General features: G+C 36.1%; 1 protein-coding gene across 1 annotated transcript in view; it reads left to right on the forward strand.

Moving 5' to 3' along the window:
* Positions 1-15,178, forward strand: part of LOC106643130 (uncharacterized) — a 35,492-nt gene extending 20,314 nt beyond the window's left edge. Inside the window, exons 3-7 of the mRNA XM_089595189.1 lie at positions 9,337-9,414; positions 10,012-10,193; positions 10,603-10,801; positions 12,701-12,807; positions 13,099-15,178. Of these exons, the coding sequence (XP_089451315.1) occupies positions 9,337-9,414; positions 10,012-10,193; positions 10,603-10,801; positions 12,701-12,807; positions 13,099-13,221 (689 nt within the window). The 3' untranslated portion in view covers positions 13,222-15,178. The remainder of the gene's footprint in view (positions 1-9,336; positions 9,415-10,011; positions 10,194-10,602; positions 10,802-12,700; positions 12,808-13,098) is intronic.
* Positions 15,179-20,776: the final 5,598 nt, after the last annotated feature.

Below are 20,776 nucleotides of genomic sequence, written 5' to 3' on the forward strand. Positions count from 1 at the left end.
TCCAATAGGGCTTTGGCAGTTTTTTTATGCCGTTTCCACGTAACATATTCTATAAGATTTCTCAAGCAGAGAAAAAGGGAATTAATCGTAATGTACCTGTTGAAGGGGGAAGAAATGTTTCCGCACGATGGTCTATACACGCGTGTAGGTACCTGCATCCCAAAGGAGAATACGAGAAAGAGGAAAAAATGACAAAAAGGACGAAAAATTTCGAGCAAACTCGCTACACCTTTGCGTGCATTAGCATACATTTTTGTACGAGAGAAAAACACTGAGAAAAAAAAAAATGCCAAACGTATACACACGCAGAGGAGTTTCCTTGCGTCTATACGGACGAGACGAGAGAAAAAGAGATTACGTATACGTCAAAGGGGACGTGTATCGACAAGTATAAAAAAGGGGGAAGAGAATCTACGGGCAATAAACACGGGGAGCCCCCTTAAAGTTTAACCGCCCTACTCTTAGTACCTAATGATTATACGAGTGATAAAACCGTAGCATTTGTTATAATTAGCATACTTTTGGCCAACGGGTTATATAAATATACACTGGCAGGGTATGGGTATATGTAACGTATTAATGCAATGTTAAAAACTCACCTACGCCGAAAACAACATCAGCAGCCACAACAGTAATTGCTTATCTTGAAACAAAAAAAAAAAAAAAGGAAAAAGGTCGAAACAAAGTCGAGCCCCGTACAACACACACTCCCTGATGTTCCGAATCGGAGCAAGTATCGGAAAATAATCGCGGACGAGTCGCACTGGAAGGTGTCCGATCGCTCGCCGATCTAAGCGCGCACTAGGATGGGTGTAGTTGTTGTTGCGCCGCTATATATATAAGTACCCTACACAGCCGTTCCCGTATCACCGAGAGAAGCGAGGCGAAAAAAAAGGGGGAGGACTACTCGCTCATTATCCGCGCGCGAGAGCAAGCTCCGTTATATTGTGCCGGAGGAAGGAAAAACCTCCAGGGGATGGCGGGGGGAGAGTTTTGCAGCCTAGGGATAACTTTTGCGGTAGATACGTATAATGTGAATATACCTTGGCTAAATAACAAAAACGTTATAAGTATATGTGCCCTCCTATATGACGTGTACGTACAGCCTCGTCACACTCGCGTATACATGCATCAGGATAAGCAACACACGACTCTTATAGAGCTGACTCTTGCCGAGCGACGATTTATAAACGCACGAGCCGGCTCTCTTTTTACCCCCTCCCCCCTCCTCTCCTGTATCTATCTTCCTTGTGCTTCCTATTGCTATGTAGTATATATACTATACACTATGCTCTCCCTCTACTCCTATGTATACATACACGTATAGGTATGCTTTGCTTGCAATAACGTACTCACTTATTACGTACCTACTATCTATCTATCTGCTCCGTTCATTCGCTGTTTTACTTCTTCTTCTTATTCTTCTTCCGGCTCATATTATACGTATATGCACGTGGGTACAACCCACCTTGCATTGCCCGTGTAGTGACCGAAGAACGGGGCTTGACACTATTTTTTGCCGACACCGCTGATTTGTCCTTAGGTATAATATATATAATACATATTCCCCCTGACCCCCACTTCTTGACCGTTATTCTGCGTACGAGTCCGCGATTATTTTTTTTTTGTGCACAACATAATAGGTATATACCGATAATTGTTACAGATGTTTGCAGTTATTTATATTTTATAAACATATCATCCAAATGTGTAGGTATACTTGTTATACATTACCCTATGTGTATATTGCACGCGTAGAGCCATCAGTACGTAGTATTGGTGTACCGATCATGTTGAAGTGTAAAAATATACCGGTGACGCTGACGCGATCCGATCTTTTGCTCATTCGTCACCCAACCGGCCTATAGGTATATTATGTATGTACACCAGCTCTGCGTCTATTGTCATTTTTATTTTAAACGGCCGGTGGCAGGCTATGCTGTTGTTGTTTCTAAAGTCGGGGATTACGTGGTGCTCTCCGGGGGGGTGTATACAATATTATAACTATATTTACCTATTTATACCAAAGATGTACTCTAATTTATTCCATGTACTTATAAATATGCGCTTGCGTTCCTTTCGATTGATTCGTCGCGGTGTTGTGTAGGGCCAGGGCACCTTACCTTACCTTAGACGATCAATTAATAATCCGAAAAATAGGAATCAATCATGCCAACAAAGGAAAAACTGCAAATTTCCCTTTACTTGCATTGGTATAAATATACGTATGGTGTCTCTCAATCCATGCAAACGAATCCTCCCCACATAGTCCATTATTTATTGTACTACAAACCTCTTACAACGTATACCTGTATATTATACGTGGAGTGTATATTTATACAGCGCGAGATCCATTCCATCGAAGGACTCTATCAATCCGTATGATGGACGTACACACGCATATATATGTATACGGATCATTACGCGCACTCGTAAACATATACCATGCCGAGTATGTCATGTGGGGTATATATTGCGGCTTAAAATAGATGTAAGACATAAAAATCGTCGTGTCTCTCGAAAGGCTCGTAGCAACCAAAGTATGTGCTATAAATGTTATTTAATAACAACAAAAGTTGGCAAAAACGATCCTTTTTCTCTCTCTCTCTCTCTCTGGCTCATCAACTAACTACCTCTCACTGTAATTAAGTATACCACCTACTATGTACATATATATTTACCTTTACCGCTGCTTATACAGTAATCCTGCACGATATCCACGACATTTATTGACCTATACCAACGGCTAAAAACATGTGTTATTCCTCATCTCCCCTTCTTCTCCCTTGATTTCCCGCATGTTCTTGATTAGAGACACATCACATGCCGCGGGCAGGAGAGCACCACGTATAATGGCTCTTATACAAGTGTATCACATATATATATACATACGTATGTATATGGACACACACACACTCGCACTGTGCAATTTCCAGAAACGCTTGTGCAAAGGGAAGGCGTGTGTTTTTTTGTGTGCAGCCTCAGTCAGATGCTTATGAGCGATAAACTATAGAGAAACTTATGCTGCCGGTTGGTTTCTTGTGTTTTACATATAGTTTCAATCTGTTCGTATGCATAAAATATATGATTTTTCATAATATCATCATGCACAAAAATATCCGTGTTCTAAAATACCTACTGAAAATACGTATAAGATATACATATATACAATGTATCTACAGCTCATAGATCGCTGTCGACACGTTAAGATTTCGATTGTGTATACCTTATATGTAGGTATGGGGTCGGATCAACATACCAACTATATATTATACTGTTGCTGGCTTTTCCAACTTCGCCATACATGCGTGTATATTATGATGCTTCATACCTTTAAACTCTCAGTACATAGACTAACACATCAGAGTGAGAAATACGGAGAGCTTTGGCAAACTGTTTGTTAATCGAATGAAATTAGAGCAACGGAAGATTCTATCTCTCCCCGATTGCGGTCCGAAATAAATTAATTGGGGGCAGACTGTGCTCAGTGCCCACAAGATTATTCATTACAATACCTGATGCACTTATCGATACTATTGCCGTTCAATATTTATATGCTTGCGTGCAGCTTGTCAAAACACTTTGGTTTTTTTTTTTTTTTTTTTGTTTTTTTTTCTTACATCTTGTTACCATACCATCAGTAGAAAACAATTGCAGTGATCACTACTTCCGAGAATTTTTTCAACTCACGCTCGGTTCTGTGACAAAAACTAATATTTTTTTAACGTGAGAGCAAAAAAAACCTCATTCACGACTCGGGCACAAACGTATACCAACTGCGCCCGTACGTGATACGAAAACTACTTTATTGGTTATTTTTTGAATGTTATAAATAACACTTCGTTATGCACAACAGCTGTAAAACATTTCAGAGAAATATATCTGACATCGATTTCAATGATTTTTGCAATCCTTATTTTCACGAATAAATTATTGTTATTATTATTTAAAAATCGTGGCCATTCTGTATGGACACGAGCTTTGATCGATCGCAGTGACGATAAAAAGTTTTGATGTACATCCTGGCAGAAGGTGAATTTTCTCTCACTCTTTCGCCCAATTGAAATAAACTATACCTCTCGACCCTTACACACGTACATGTGACTGATACCGGTACAGATACCGATCGGATCTCGTGATGGCAGCCTCTTTTTTTCCTTTCGTTCAGAAACAATTGCTGCTCGGCATATCAGAGCAGAGCTTACGACTCAAGGGGAGATAGATGAATTTTTCATTGCTGTGGCATTGATTTTTTTGTGAGTTAAGATTGATCTTTTTCGCGGAATAATGCTTGCATATTATATTGTATACTTGTAACACATAGGTATACATACTTTTTGCTCGAAAATAGGTGAAATTAATTAATTTTTTTTTTTTAAACTTTATTTACTTGTAACCCGGTTTTGCGTAGTCACGGGACATTTTATCAAATGATTTTACTCTCAGCTGAAATAAAGCATAAATTCCTAAAAGGTAAGAAAGTCTAATAGGAACCTGGCAATTTTTGTTTTTAAAAGAAGGCTCAACATTTTTCTGCAATTAGCCACGTGCATTCTGGTTACCTATACGTGCATTGCAATAATGCAATGAAATGGAAAAGGGAAAAAAAAATGGATACAGTTCTGTGTCCTCCCGGGTGTAATGTATCTTTTTTTTTCCTTTTGTTTTTTATCTTTGTCCGCGAAAAAACGTTACTTTGCGCCACCATCTAATCTCACCGATAAACTCGTTTCTGCGGATGCTGGTGCAATTACGTGCTGTATGGCTGTAGCTACGTGCACTCTCCTTTTCTCGGAGGAAAAAAAAGTTAAAAATAAAACACCATAACGGGGGGGGGGGAAATCCCTTAGGACATGTGCGTACAACGCAACGCAGGCTATGTATATTAATAGAGATGATCCACATGAGCTAGCCACTGTACTATTACCGTCACCACTTACAAATATATATTGTTACGTACAAGTAAAGATTAGCCGTACTATTGGTATCGTTTCATAGGAGTAATTTATACTATATTGTTTCACACAAGACGCCCACGCATAATTGTTACCATGTACAATAACAGCCTACACCGAAAAACGGTGATGCCAAATATGCGTATAATGTATATAACATTAGCGTCACTTTTTTACGTTTTAAATAAACAAAACAAATTTTCACAAGCCTTGTGCTGTTTAAGTCGTGGCCCGAAAATCTGATCAAACCAAGAAATTCCAGAAGAATATTTTTGCAAAGGCACGCAATTGATTGCGAAAATTCCAGTTAGAGCAGCTCTGGCTGGACCATAAAAATTATACCTTGTTTTAGTCATAAACAGTGAAAAAAATAATGTTAGACAAATGTTTGTAAAGTACCTCACATAAGTACATGTTACCTTTATGTTATCGTAAAAGCTTAACTAGAGCTTGCAAGCCGAAAAAACGTAATTAGTACAAAAGATAGTATAACCACGAAAGCCATGGTTCTATATAGGAGTCGAGGGTCGGGGAAACACGTACATTCTCTCACTGAAAGGGAATATTGGCTGACTGGCTGTACGTGTGGATAAGGTGACAATAGCCGCGTTGAGTGTAGGCTTGCAGTCGGTCAAAAGCGAACACAAGCTTTGGCTCGGCCGCAAAACAGGGCCTCCACCCAAGTAAGCGATACACCGAAAAATAGAAATTTTTCCTCAATAGAAAATGATAGCTCCTAAAAGTTATCAAAGGAAAAATTTACATTTTCCAATGTACATAATAAATATATACATCCCTTACTTGGGTGGAGGCTCTGTTGCACGCGCTTGATACCCACACCCGCGCACTATTATAACACCGGTAGAGCCCCTGCGGGGTGGTGAGCCGTGTCATCCGTTTTGTGATCCACGCGCAAGTGAACGAGCTTTTCGACTCCCCCTCTGGGCCCCTTTTGTCCTCCGTATCTTTGGTGCCCCATACGTGGGGTATTTATATACACCTGCTCGTGAAAAGGCGCGCGCAACTCGGCAAAAAGTCAACTGGACAACGACAGAGGAGTATATGGGTGGTATCTACCAACTCGCCTATATGACTTATACGCTGCAGTACAACGTGGGATAGGTACACCTATCGGTTGGCCGTTATGAACACGTTCTTTTTCATTCATCGGTACTGTTTATTCTTACCTTTTTTTTCCACTCGGTCTTTTAGGGTTCGATTACATTGGGGTTGCTGCGTAAAAAATAAAAAACATCGACAAAAGTTGATGGTGTGAATTGTAACTATAGTCAGATGATCGGCGCCACTACAGCCACGGATAATCCGAGGGCCAGTGAAGCGTCAGATGAGGAATTCGGTCATCGTAAGAAGTTAGTGTTATAGTGGCCATGTGACGTTATTTATACTTTTTTCTTTTTTTTATATTCATCATCGCCCCCTAAGGGGCTCAGACATGGCTATTTTGACACTACAAAGTGTATTTAGCCATACGTTGGTTAATTAACAGTAAGTGTGAAACGGTAGGTTTTTAATGAAGCTGAAATTCCCTCCAGAAAAAAACCTCATTAATTAATGAAAATTTTTGTCCAGAGTGGGATTTGAACTCCGGTCATCAAGATCTGTAGTTATATTTACTTGATATTTACTTGAATGAAGTTAGGAGGGACGAATTCGACACTTTTAGTCGCATGTTGACTCCCCTCCCCCCACTTTTCTCTTTGGCTTTGCGTTGTGTTATTTATTCTGTACTTATTTTTTGATTTGAGAAAAATTTTTTTTTTTTTTTTTCTATCAATCACATCGATTTATACAACTAGAGGCAACAGAGAAAACAATAAAAATACCCTACTTATAAGTACATGTAGTTTTTTACATTTTCCGCGAGATTGCTTTAATGAGTTAGTTCTTTTTCTTTGGACTCTCACGGTATGAAAGTACTTCATTATTTTTCCAAAACAAATGCGAGAAAAAATCGTATTTTCCTTTTGTATCTCTGTGCATCTTAAACGTAAAATGTGCGGTAAAATCCAAATGAGCGACTATTTTTAGCCTTTTTCTAGTCTTGGGGCAAACGTGTCATTATTTCACTTCCTAAGGAAAAGACATCGAAAGATTGATTATACCAAGTTTTTAATCCTCATTCATTATTATGAAAGATTTATTACTTTGTAACCTAAAGCTTAGGTATTGACGAGTTTTCTCTGCAATGTCATTTTGTATACCTGGAATGATACAACAACTTCTTACTATATTTTTAATGTTTATTATTGCTGTTTGAACAATGAAGAATGTTCATTGGGTGACGGTGTTAAGTCATGTATAACTTTTTTCAACGAAACAAATCGTTGATTTTATTTTTCTCTACTTTTTAATGTTTTCTCTTACTTGGACGCAATGAAAATACTTAAAAAACAAATTTCTTGTTTCAAACGGTTAAAAAACGTGCAAGATGATAAATTTTCAAGTTGTAATAAAAACACCAGTTTTAAAACGCTCGCTGCACACTTATTTCTTCTTGGAAGTAATTATTCGTAATCCAGTAGAAGAACGAAAAAAAAAAGCACGCTCAAAACCTACATTTTTTTTCCTGCAATTTAAGTAGTGGAGCAAAAGGAGGAGAGAGAGGCTCCCCGCATGTCCAAGTCTTGAAAATGATACGTTAACGATAAACGCGTGCACGTGGCTTTCCCGATAATCGATGGAAATCCGGAAACAGCTGGCCCTTGTATAACCGCAAATTCAAAGCTCAGCCTCTCCCCCGCTAATCCCAAACACGCAAAGCTCCATGCAAACAGATTACGGGGGAGAAACGTAGCAACATAGCAGTATATAGGCCGTAAACACTTGAATTATAAGAAGAGGCAAGCGCTGCAGGCACTTCCAAGCGCAGCGTCTGGTCATCTCCTTCTCTCCTGCACCAGCGCGAGAGAGGAGCAACACGTACCTACACGAGCCTATGATGTATAAATATGTACTTACGGAACATCGGCCTTACATCAGCTTGCACTCGCCGAGCGTAAGAGATGGATTTGGCCGCTCGCCAATCCTCTCTGAGTCACACTTGTATAGAAAGCCGAAAAAGCTTGCTTACGCCCCCCCGAGCCAAGTAGCGGCAACCGAGAAAGGAAGTGTACATATTACGTGTGCCTATACCTTTTTTTTTTGGAGGGGCGCAAAAGCACTTGGAAAGCTTTTTCTCTACTCCCCCCGCACTTTTTTTTTTTCTTTTCCTTTCTTCCGCCTCTGCACCGCGCGCGCACACAGTAAAATAAGGGCATTATGCGCACCTGCTGCTAAGTAAGTAAAGTGCATTTATGGCTCTCTGTTTCGCGCTTACCTAGCACTCCTTCCTATCTCTGAGTGTAAGATGTAAATATGTGCGCGCGTCCTTCTCATCGCGTATCAATAAGTTAGCATTGTTCCTTTTGTCTTCTCGGTTGCAGAGACGCTTGTATACTTTTAGCACATTCTCTTCTTCCTGTTGCACGATGTTTCATGTTTAATTGCCCATTGTTGGCTGTACCATCTATGGGGGTACCGCGGATACGTGCCTTACATTACACCCGCGCACGCGTCCTTACGAGACATCAATGTCGTCGCGACTCATTCGTAGTCTACGTGCAATTATTATTACCTATGTGATGGGCACTCTAGAGCGCGCCAACAACATCATTTTAACATTCAAGGAAAAAGAGGACTTTCGTTTTAAATGATCAAGGGATATTTTCACGGGACATTGCCATGTACGTGGATTGAAATATGTTTTTTGAACAAATAAATTCACATTTTTATACCGCCCGTTTTATGAATTTTTCCAGAAAAATGTGCAGGAAAATTTCTTGTTTGTTTTGAGCGAGTAAAAGAAAAATAGTTGTCAAAAAATTTAATTTCACTAATTTGTCTAAAAAAAAAAAAAAAATATCTGTTTAAACAATACCTGACCACATTTTTGACTACCAACATGGACTTTAATACATATTGTAGGACATTTCGAGAGAGATGGCATGAAAAAAAAAAAAAAAAAAAAAAAAAATCCATCCAAATAACCTTTTGTGGTGCCGTGATGGACTAATATTCGCGCGCGAGGCCAACTGTTCTTGCGATTGTCCCTCCGTATAATCTGCGGATCTCGTGCTCCGAGCTACTCATCCGGCTTCCACAAATGATCGTATAGGCGCGCTTGGGAGTGTCCTGAACAGTAAACAATTAACCAGCACGCCAAGCGGCAGGTTCTCTTCCGAGGGACCTTGTCGCATTCAGTGCGCTCTTGTGCCCGTTCACCACTCGATCATATATACATTTACATTGAATCATTGAACCATACCTGCAAATTAACATATACCTACCCACATAAGTAATTGTTTCCGTATGTGTGTTCCAGCGAGTACGAACCTCGTCGGTAAATTCACCCAGAGCGTACGGAGAATCGTCCAGGACGTCAAGGATGAGGGGACTGCCAGTAAGTCACGCGTACTCTTTGTGTTTTTTGTTCCAAGATATACTCAAATACTACTCGTACCATATAGCACTTCCACGCGTGCGTACATTATTTTATACACCATATTGCGGTCGATGATTAATCGTCTTGTAATACTATCTATATATACCAAGCTATTTTGAATTTTACGGGCAGGTAACATTTTTTTTTTTTTTTTTTTTTTTTTTGTCCCAGTGCCTAATTGCATACGGCTTATCGTGATGGAAATTCGAAAATACATTTCGAAAAATAGCGTCTTCGCGAAAGTTTCGTTCACAACCTTTGAATGAAAAATGTCCCAAAGTGCACGAATACGTGGTCTGAAACATTAACAGTATTTTTTATGCTCTCTCTCCCAAAATGTATAAAAATATTTTTTTTTTTATTTCGGGGGACCGACATATAAAATTATAGAGTTTTTTTTTACAAAGTTGCCCGTGCGAAATCTGCTCCGAGGAAAGCTCGTCTTCCTCATGAATATACGATCCTCGGCACGCGAAGACACGTATTTTCAAAAGAGGGGGGGGGGGGAGGGAAAGATTGCACTTCGCTGAATTTCCATGTACACGTGCCGTGCAGGTGGACAGACGAAGGAGGAGGTGATCGAAACGAACGAGAGGCTGCGGGCCGTGAGAATACGGCTCGACGGTAGCTACGAGACAGCCAAACGCGCCCTCGTCGAGCTCATGGCCAAGTACACCAACAGCAAGCAGGTGCGCAACGTCTTCGAGAGATACAACCTCCTCAAAGTTATGATAAAGGTGATTTTTCTCTTTCCTTTTTTTTTTTTTTTCATTCATTTCGAGCTTGTCTTGCGATCGGCAAATAAAAAAAATAACTCATCTCATTTCCGCTTTCTGGTTTTTGTTGGTCGTTCGGACGGGGGTGGTTTTTCGTAGAAAATAATTCACCATTCATCAGATTTCTCACTACACCTTCAGAAGGGAAATAAGCTTTCTTTATTTCAAATGCCTGGTTTTACGAAAAGTAAAAAAAAAAAAAAATTGTTTTTCTCACGCCGGTTTAAAAACTCATTATTCCATCCTAGGTACGTCGGGAATCTTAAAGAAATAATGCCTATGTAGTCAATATTTGTACATTTACGAGAAACCCGTGAAAAAGTAAGATGTGGAGCGAAAAAGCATTGTACCGATCCATTAAAACCTTCAGGACGTGATAAAGCTGGAGACGCAGTACTGGACACTGGTGGACATACCGCGGCAAGAGAAGCAAGAGACAGTACCGGCCTTCGTGCTGCGGGCCTGCACGATCATGGAAAAGAGCCACAAGAGCGGCGAGGGCGTCAAGACATCGGCCAAACTGGCCGAGGAGGCCGATACCAAGCGCGAGCGCATCGAGCGGCTCGAAAGTACGTATACCATACTGTATTTGTGTAAAATAATTTGGGCCAATTACCACCTCCCCCCACATGGGTGTACTCGATGAAAGTAGTGAAATTCGGCCCCCTCAAGCATAAACATAATATCGTCAAGTCACGAGGGTAGGTGCACACACGGTGCACGGGTGTTTTGAGGTACATATATTCTTAACATTCAGCCCACAAAGACCGTAGGGGAGGAATTAGGATGCAGTACGTATGTATAAAAAGGAATATACCCGCGCGCCAATATAGATACGCTCTACTTATGTACCTGTATATGTATTTATATAGAGCGTGCGGTGGCTCGGTCGACTAGATCGTGGATTGACACGCGGGAGACCGTAGATCGATTCCCGGCCAGTGTGACTTTTTCGGGCAAGTACGTCTGTGTCTTTCACATGTGCTTTTTCACCACGCAATGCTCCTCGAGGAGGACTCAGGCGACCTTCTCGCAGCATAATTGCCTAATGTCCCCCTACCCCCCCTCCCAGTAATGGGAGGCCTCCCATCCCTCTTTCCCTTCCTTCTCCCAAGTGCTAAGTGCCCTGTGTAGTGCCCTTTATAGGAGCCGAACGTAAAGCACTATAATATAAAAAAAAAAAAAAATGTAATTATATACAAAAAACGTAAAACAAGTCGAGAGATAGAGAAAGAGAGAACAAAAAGCGAAGGTAGCTGCAGGGGTTGCGTACTTCTCAGTTATCTTTACTTTTCCTCCCTCTTTTATTTTTTTTGTTCATTTTTTCGCTTTGATCGCCGGGTCCGCCGAAACGAAAAGAAGAGACCAACTCGCTCACTTGACTTTGGAACTTTTGCAAAGTTTTCAGCTATGCATGTACGTGTATACATATATTATGTGTACGGAGGGAGAAAAAGAGCCCTTGGAAAAGCCCCACTTGTTTCTTATGTTCCTCCGGAAAATTTCCTTCCCACCGTCCGTTGCGCTTACTCTGCGACAATGTGATATCAGGTAATGGTTGAGAGGAAAAATTTTAGGGCCTCGGAAAATGCAGGAGAAGCTCCATGTGTAGATGTACATAGACATATACAAAGTGTAACGTAAGCGTGAAAACTAGTGCAAGTATAGGTACGTGATGCGAGAAACCAGAACTTTACATGTCTGCAACAATAGTGAGGAAAAAAAGCACATATACACATGTATGTACAACATTTTTCGCTCCACCTATCCACCCACGAGTTTTCGATTACTCTCCCACCCTCTTCTTTTTCCTGTCATCCTCCAACTCGACGAAAGGAGATTCGCCTACAGCACGAGACTACATTTTTCATACGTGTTTGACAGCGAGAAGTTATATATTCCCCCTTCTCACCGATGCGATAATGAAATCTGATTTTTTTTTTTTTTTTTTTTTTTTTTTGGAGAGGGCAAAAGAGGGTGCAAAATACGAACGATTTCCCCAATGCTTGAATGTATATCGTACGCAACGTTATTGATTTTCTCGTGCATGCTCAATGCTTTCGGCTGAGCGCAATGAAACGTAAAAATGTAGATATTTTCTCCTTTACCACATAGCTATATAGTTGTGTATTTTTTAACCGGCGCTCACTAGCCGTTCTCAACTACTTCACAATAGTGCCTTATGTATTTTTGCCCAGAGAAAAAAAAGTGTGTAGCCGCCATGTATGATGACGCGTATTAATCGACTATTATCAAAACTTTGCATCCGATCATCTTCGTGAATAAAAAAATTCATAACATTGGGCAAAATGGAAAAAATCAGCTCTTTTGCCAAATCTTTTAATGTTTTTTTTTAGAGATTTTTGCCCATCGTGGTATAAAGTTAACATGATAACGCTTATTGTTTGCGGCAATCTTCGTAACAATATGATTCACAGTACACGGATTTTTGCTCGTGTGTATTTTAGATATGACGACGGCTCAAATCGAGGCAGAGAACACGCAGATGACCAACGACCTGTACCGACTGCTCAAAAAGTACACCGGCCTGAGGAACCTCATCCGGGACCTCAAGGTAAATTTAAATCATTTCTCCGAAACGCCTCACTTCAAATGAATTCGCCCACTCTCTTCACGACACTTCAAGCCTAACACAAAATATATACCAACAATAACCACGTCGAACTTCCAAGCAGCAAGAAAATACATGCGGTCCAAACGAGTAGTACATGTACCACCGTGTAGGTACTTTTAACAACAAAAACAACCATAACAAGAACAATCCATACGTTGACAATACACGAGATAAATTTTTAAGCTATAAAACATATATATGATACATGTGTATGTGTGCGGGTACGTGCAGGAAGAATACAACAGCTCGAAGGTGTACCCTATAGTGCCACGTTACACAATGCTGAAGGACATGATAAAGGACATAATGCACAATCCGGATTACATGGAGGTGTGCCACGAGGTCGACGCATAGCCAATCGAACCCCTTCATCGTCCACCCCGCGCTTTTTAAGTTACCGTAGGTTGTACTGTAAACACCACCCAAGTGAACAAGAGGAACAAAAAAAAACAATACATCACCATTGGTTCACAGCAACAACCATGCGGGTATAGCGACGACGACGATGCAGGGATTCCGCACAATATACGTATCAGTTGATACAAAAATACTATCCAGCCTATTGTACAACCAATGCATTTTCATTTGTTTATTCGTTTTTTTGTTTTTCCACCAACAACAACCAGATCCGCACTATTTGTTTAATTTGTTTCATCGTACTCAAGTTAGGAAAGTCGTTGCGTTGGACAGTTATGTGACGCATATGTGTTAAGTTTTGTCCTTTTTTTTTCTATTTAACTTTTATAAATTATTTCAATTATTATGTCAAAGTATCAAAAAGAATTTCGCACGACTATACACATAATCGATGAATATTACAGTTTTTCAATCAAATTACCGAAATTTTTTATAAAATGCGTAAAAAAATAAAACGACCCAAATAAAAAAAATTTTTTTATATTTAACTGCCGTCTACATGGTCGACTTGGCATAAATTTTCGAAACAGTAAATGTCTTCAGCTTTTTAAAACTATTTTATTGACATTTTGTCCTTTTGTAATGCGTCTTGGTACTTTACGTAAATAATTGAAAAAAAAAAAGAAAAAAAAATATATCAAAATCAAAAAGACTTGCGCACTTGAAATTCTAAAAATTCTATAGCCCATTTCACAGTCTATAAATGTTTATATCATAATAATAATCCTCCAACAGTCGTAGATTGTAGAATTTTCAGTCTCTGGTTGTCTAATTATACTAGTAAACGAATAACTAAATTTATGAAAAAGACAATGCTTTTGCATATTTAGTACTACACTACTGATGTATTTGTCACTAGAGAAAAAAGTTTAGTTCCAACAGGTATAAAAAGTTAAATGTTGCAAAACAACGTTTCAGTAAATTTTAAAAGATTTTTGTCGTTTAAAGTGAAAAGTCACCTTTTTTCTCTAGTGAAAACGTAAAGCACTTCTGTGCAGCAGTCGTGCCTACGAGGAGGAATAATAAAAGCGTAGAAAAGGAGAAAAAAATGTAATATTAGATATTAACAAAAAACAACTAAATTAACTAATAAATAAACCATAAGCGTGATCCATGCAATAAACAAATAACCAAAAAGTTTTAAGAATTGATTAATCTTGAATGTGCACGACCAGGTTTTTGTCGTAAGTATTTTATTTTTTATTGAATTGTCCATTAAGAAGACTTCTGATTTCGATCAGAATAGCCGCTTTCACGTCGAGACACAAAACATTGTAATAAAAAAATAAAAAAATTTAAAAAAAATACTTACGTGTGTATACATACTTAGTAGATAAAATTGAATTGTACTAACGCGTGTAGTGTGTAGCTCGATAGTTGACGTACGGGTGTCTATTGATCACTATAACATTAGTTGTGCGTTTGAAGACATCCGCTAACTACATCAATGGTTCTTATGTTAGACAAACATAAGTAGCTACATCCCGTATTTTGGGCAGATAAAAAACAACCGATAGTTGAGTATGTATGTTTCGTATTTTCAAAGATATTCTATGTAGTCTAAAGATTCTATGTATACCACATGTTGCATATAAAATACGTACGTGTCCACGTATGGCCATGTTTGATTTTATCTAAATTTTTTAAGCTTCCAACGTGTCTACCTGTTAAAAACAAAACTAACGGAAAGTCGGAAAAATCTTATATAAAGTCTTTAATCAGGTCGACATTTTAAGTATAAAAAAATTTTTTGGTGTTACAAGAAAACCACAATGTCAGATTGCTGTTCGATATTTGGAAAAAATTAAGAAAAAAATGTAGTGAAGATATTTTGTGCGCTCGAACGATTTTCAGAAATGCGCTGTCAGCCAAACAAAATCGTGCGACGATGCTTTTTTTGCGTAAGATTGCGCTTAAGATTGCAAATTATATATTTTGTTTGTGAAGATTTAAAAGTATTTTCAATTTTTCTGAAAGTGTAATGTCTATGACAGTTCCTATTTCTCATGCATACAAATTGTTAAAATGTTCTGATGAGTTTTACATATACTTATAAATACCAAAGACATGTGTACGAATAATTATTATATTGTTATCTTATTAGTGAATTGATTTATTGCTGTTGAGTTTAATATTATTGTTAAATATTGACTTATGAAGCGTTTATAGCAGATTTTAGCATTTTAAAAAGAATTCGTTCAAACGTATATTATTGTTCGACACCATTAGCGTGATCAATGCCATTGAAAGAATAAATATTTATTTTTTACGTGATGATTATGTTATGAGAAAAAAAAACATGTGCCATTTATTTATAGACATGATTACATCGATGTTGAGCGTCGTTTAATAATACTTTTCATATACACATACCTAAACAAAATGCATATCGCAGATTTTATACATATAAACTTGCATAAAAATTACGAACAAAAAACTTATGTATTACACATAAAAAAAAATAGGCAAACAACGTTCCTTTTTTTACAGCTGTGTGATGCTATACGAGTCCTGTTGCACTGCAATTTATAAGGACATTTAAAAAATGTTTAAGCCAAATGTACCTTATTAATTTTTTTAAAACCAAAAAAGCAATAATGAACAAGAAAGCAAATTTAATTTTTTTGTTATAAATACTTAACCATTTGGAAAACAAAAATAATTGCTTAACTTAAACACAATGTTTTAGTAAATATAATTTGAATTTATTTAATTTTTTTCATCAGGCATTCGATTGCCAAGCCTCTGATTGTTAGGCATAGTATTTGCAAAAAAAAAATTAAATAAATAAACAAGTGTGTTAATATGTTTGCATTATTAAGTTAATCGAAAAATTATAAAAATCCATGTAAAAAAATTATATATCGTATTTTAAATTGAACTGTAAGAGTGCCATAATTTTATGAATGAGAAATAATTATATAAACGGATTATTTTATGATATTTATTTTTATGAAATGTTTGATAAAGAGAAAGATTAAGACTTTCAGCGATTTCGTAAAGTTGAGAGAAAAAATGAAATAAATAGCTTCAAAATCCAATAAAAAAAGTATAACAATTAAGCTTACGTATCAAAATAAAATTACTGCACGACACGATGAGACATGGGATATAAGGAATAAAAAAAAGTGAAAACGCAGTAAACAACATCGCATTACTTGAAACGTGACCAATTTTTGCGAGAGAGACCGGGACGGAATAGGTGATCATCCCCGTATGGATCCCTTATTTTCTCTAACGTGGCTCTATACTATAAACACTGTACTTTTATACACGTATAATTTCTGCTCATATAAATTAATTACACACTGTCCAACCCGGTTCCTCGTCACATAAGACAAAGATAGTAAAGTAAAGTAAATGTTTTAAATTAACATTACAATGATTATTAATAATATTAGGATGTAACATCCAAACATAAAAGTATTTATATGACTAAAAAAGAATCGCGAAGTATAGCGACGAAGCGAGCATATGCATATAAGGATACCTTACGATATCAAAGGTGAAAATAACAAAATAAAGACTCGAATGGAAAACAAAGTGGCAGGTGTGCTCGCCTTCCACAACTGATGACCAGGGATAGTACCAAATAGAATTTAAAGTTTATGGCTTGTCATTGCAATCGGAATATGGACGGCTCGGTAAAAGGCAGAGCCAACTTTAAAAATAAGTGAATAAGCCATCAACTCGGGAGTGATTTTTTTTCACCAAGTTCTGTCGTATATTTACAATATAGGTGTATATTGCTATACCTACCAAATTTCAAAAATTCATATAATTTATTTTTGATGTTAAGAGAGTTTGTCATTAAATTCACCAACAGTAATCTCGCAAGAAAATCTTAATTTAGAAAAATAATGTGTTACGGCCAATGTTCAAGATAAGCTTGAAACAAATATTTTACGATTAATGTTATTAAGGATGTTCAAGTAGACAATGTAGTATGTATTTATTTATCAAGACATTAAAAAAAAAAAAAATTTAATTCACATTTTTTGAATAACGATTGTATTTATCATATTTACTTTAAAGTACAGAAAAATTCCATATTTTTACAAGTACATTTATAATTGTCTCTCCCTTCTATGATCGCAGAAGACATTATTTTTCTGAAACATTGGATGATTAAAATATACATGTTCCTTCGATACGTATAGGTAACTTTGTTATAAATGTCAGTGAGGCCACGACAAAACTTGATTAAAAAAAAAAAAATACTCCTTAGTTGACTGCTTTTTCAACCCAAATTTGAGTTGACTCCTTGTCTGGTAATTTTCTGAGCCATCGGTATATGAAAAAAATAAATAGTGTTTTGAAAGAAAAAGATATTCGAAATATCCTGGTTATCGAATACAAATACACACTATGTACGCTTTAATTCTTTGAATTTCCGATTTCTATTATTGTTCACATTTGAAACAATTTAATGAAGTTACGGTAATAATCGTAAGAAGTTGTGTGATAAAGGGGATATTTTCACATTAAATTATACATGCAGTAAAATACTTGCATAGATTTATCCTTACAGATCTTACATAAATAATAAGATTAAGATATGTGTACTTATTTTCAAAGTTTATATGCGTGGTATAAGAAATTATTGTTGAACAGAAAAACAAAAGAATAATAAAAGATAAATTACAGTGCAAAGAAAAAAGTATTGACAATTACTTGCGTCTTTTACTTTGTCGTATGTGACAAAAGCGCTTGTACTATTATTAAAAATTATGAAATTATATAAAAAATGAATTAAAGTAGTAAAGACTTTAAGAATTTCACGTAATTTAGAAGACGGTATGTTGATTAAATTGTTTTTTTAAGGGTTTTGGAAATTTTTTCGCGAATTATTGAACATTGGGAACGTTTTTAAAATGGAGTCAATACGGAGACAATGCGCAGTTCTTATACTGTCTAACTTAACCTTTTCAAAAGACCAAATCAAAAGCTTAAAAACACTTATGTCACCTCTTGCGACTCGAGCACTTTTTCCAAAATTAATATTTAAGTTTACATACGAGTATACTAAAATAATTTTTCCGTTGCAAATTTTTTATCACGTGATGAAAAATGTTAAAGCGCCAAAGCAAAAATTTTCAACAAATAATAATAAAAAAAAAAAAATACAAAAAAATGCAGAGCTTAAGAAAAAACTTTGATCATATAGAAAAAAATTTGTTAAATGTTGTGTAATATAAATAAGATTCGACCAATCTATTTGTCTAATGAATATATAAGTGTAATATTAAAGAAAACAATTTATACATCAATTAACTAACTAAGTGTCTCGTAACTATCGTGCGACAATTCATTTAAAAATTTTTTTGAATAGAAAATTTAAAAAATCATATGCATATAACAGCGTATACATTACATGAATATACTACGTTGGAAGATACCGTTGAAATATGTAGTGTATACGAGATGAATATATTTGTTTCGTAATTTCGATCTCAATAGCTAGTCAGATTCAAATAATTGAACAAACAAATGTTATCTCGCACATGAACAGCAAAAAATCCTAATGTGTAAAAATAAGTCTTCTTTACGAAAAATGTTTAAGATATCAAGTATCATAAATTCATGCGAAGAAGTTACCGGTAAAGGATTTCGTTTGTACATATGTATGGATGGAACACTTGCGTTGCTTTAATTTGTTTTATTATTTATTATATTTCACCAACTCGCACGTAGTAGCTTTACTGATTTTTAAGGATACAAAACGAGGTATTAAGTACGTATTATTCGAAACGAAGCAATAATAAAATTTAGCACAAACCAAATAACGAATATTGAATCTAGTATGACAGCAATACTTTCATTTAGAATAATTGTGTTGAGTATTTTGCTAGGTCCAATAAATATTTTCGGATGAAGAACCAGCAAAATCATAACTGAATCCAAAAGTGGAATTCTAGACTAAAGTTTAAAAAAATTATTACTCATAAGCGAGTAATAAATTTACTCGGTGTTCCACGTCGTTTAGAGTTAATTTGCAAAAAAAAATCAAACAAATAGACAAATATTATGAACATTAATTTTGTCGTATAAAAACATATTTATGGCTCTTATAATACTCAAAATAATAATTTTAAATGTTCATATTTTATAAAAAGTAATCTATTGTGTTTCTCCATTGGGGAAATATATTATAAAGTTTTTATAAAAGATCCCATGTAATATAATTTTACATAAAACTATTGGTTATGAAGTCACCGAAAATTTTTAAAAACTGTAAATAGAGAGTAAGTTAATTATTTGTAATGTTTGCTCGATTAAAAGTATATATTTAATTCATACATTTTTTAAGAAAAAAGTTTATTTTAAGTTGAAAATGTATGAAATATAAGAAAAAGTTCATGAAAAAAATCTGCTTGATATTTTTTTCCCTCATGGCGTAATGCACATGTAAAATATTTGTATAGTTTTATTGAAAATAAATCTTTTCAAAATAGTTTGGTAACATTAATTTTTGAGTTTTTATTTAAATTTTACAAGTTTTGCCACAGGACCACTAATAATATTCACCCTTTCATAAGAACTTTATAATATACATACTTCTACATGGGCCTATAAAAGTACTTTGACTGCCACAATATTGAAATGGTTTTTATACACATACATTCGTAGATGATTCAAAAATGTGTACACCTGCATGAAAAATAATTGCGTTGCCATTGAAATTGAGGATGCGAGGAAAATTAATTGTAAGTCACGAGAAATTTTGGAAACGTATCGTGTAAGGTTTTACAACGTTTGTGATAAGTCGAAATTAACTTTTTGTTATTTATCAACACTCAGCCTTTGTCGATAAATTAGTTTTAATGTTTGTATCGTGAAAATTGTATTGGTACTTGATACATGTATCGAAAAATCAAAGTTTGGCTATTTTTTCTGATCCATGAAAAAAATATTAATAAAATTGAATAAAAATAACATCAACAATTATTCATTACTTGCCTTCAATTCTTTAATTGTGATAGTACATGTACCGATGGAGTAAGGCTGCGTGTGCGGAAAAAACTCTGGTGCCAGTAAGTCAAGCACTGAAGATCGAGGGGCTGTCCACGGGATTCAAAGATTCAAGAAATAATAACGATTCAATTAGGATTTGAATCTTGAATCACAAAAAAAAAATTTAATTTAATTAAATAACCTTTTAAGCAATCAAGCATCGGCGATAAGAAACCCAATAGTTTATCAGTATATTTATTAACAATATCTGCCTTGGAGAGTAAGCAGCGGTAATTAAAAACCCAACTGTTTTTTTTAAATTAAATATTAAACTAATCTTTGAGGCGAGTAAGCATCAGCGATTAGAAACCCAACTGTTTTTCACTAGATTTATTAATAAAATAATCTTTTAAACGAGTAAGCATCGGCGATTAGAAACCCAACTATTTATTTGACAATTAATTAAAAAAATAATCTTTGAGGCGCGTAAGCATCGGCGATTAAAAACCCAACTATTTTTCACTAGATTTATTAATAA

The sequence above is a fragment of the Copidosoma floridanum genome, unplaced genomic scaffold (assembly GCF_036245765.1).
Source record: "Copidosoma floridanum isolate Cflo_tuat_1 unplaced genomic scaffold, Cflo_Japanese_pri ptg000025l, whole genome shotgun sequence".
In the NCBI taxonomy this organism is placed as follows: Eukaryota; Metazoa; Arthropoda; class Insecta; order Hymenoptera; family Encyrtidae; genus Copidosoma; species Copidosoma floridanum.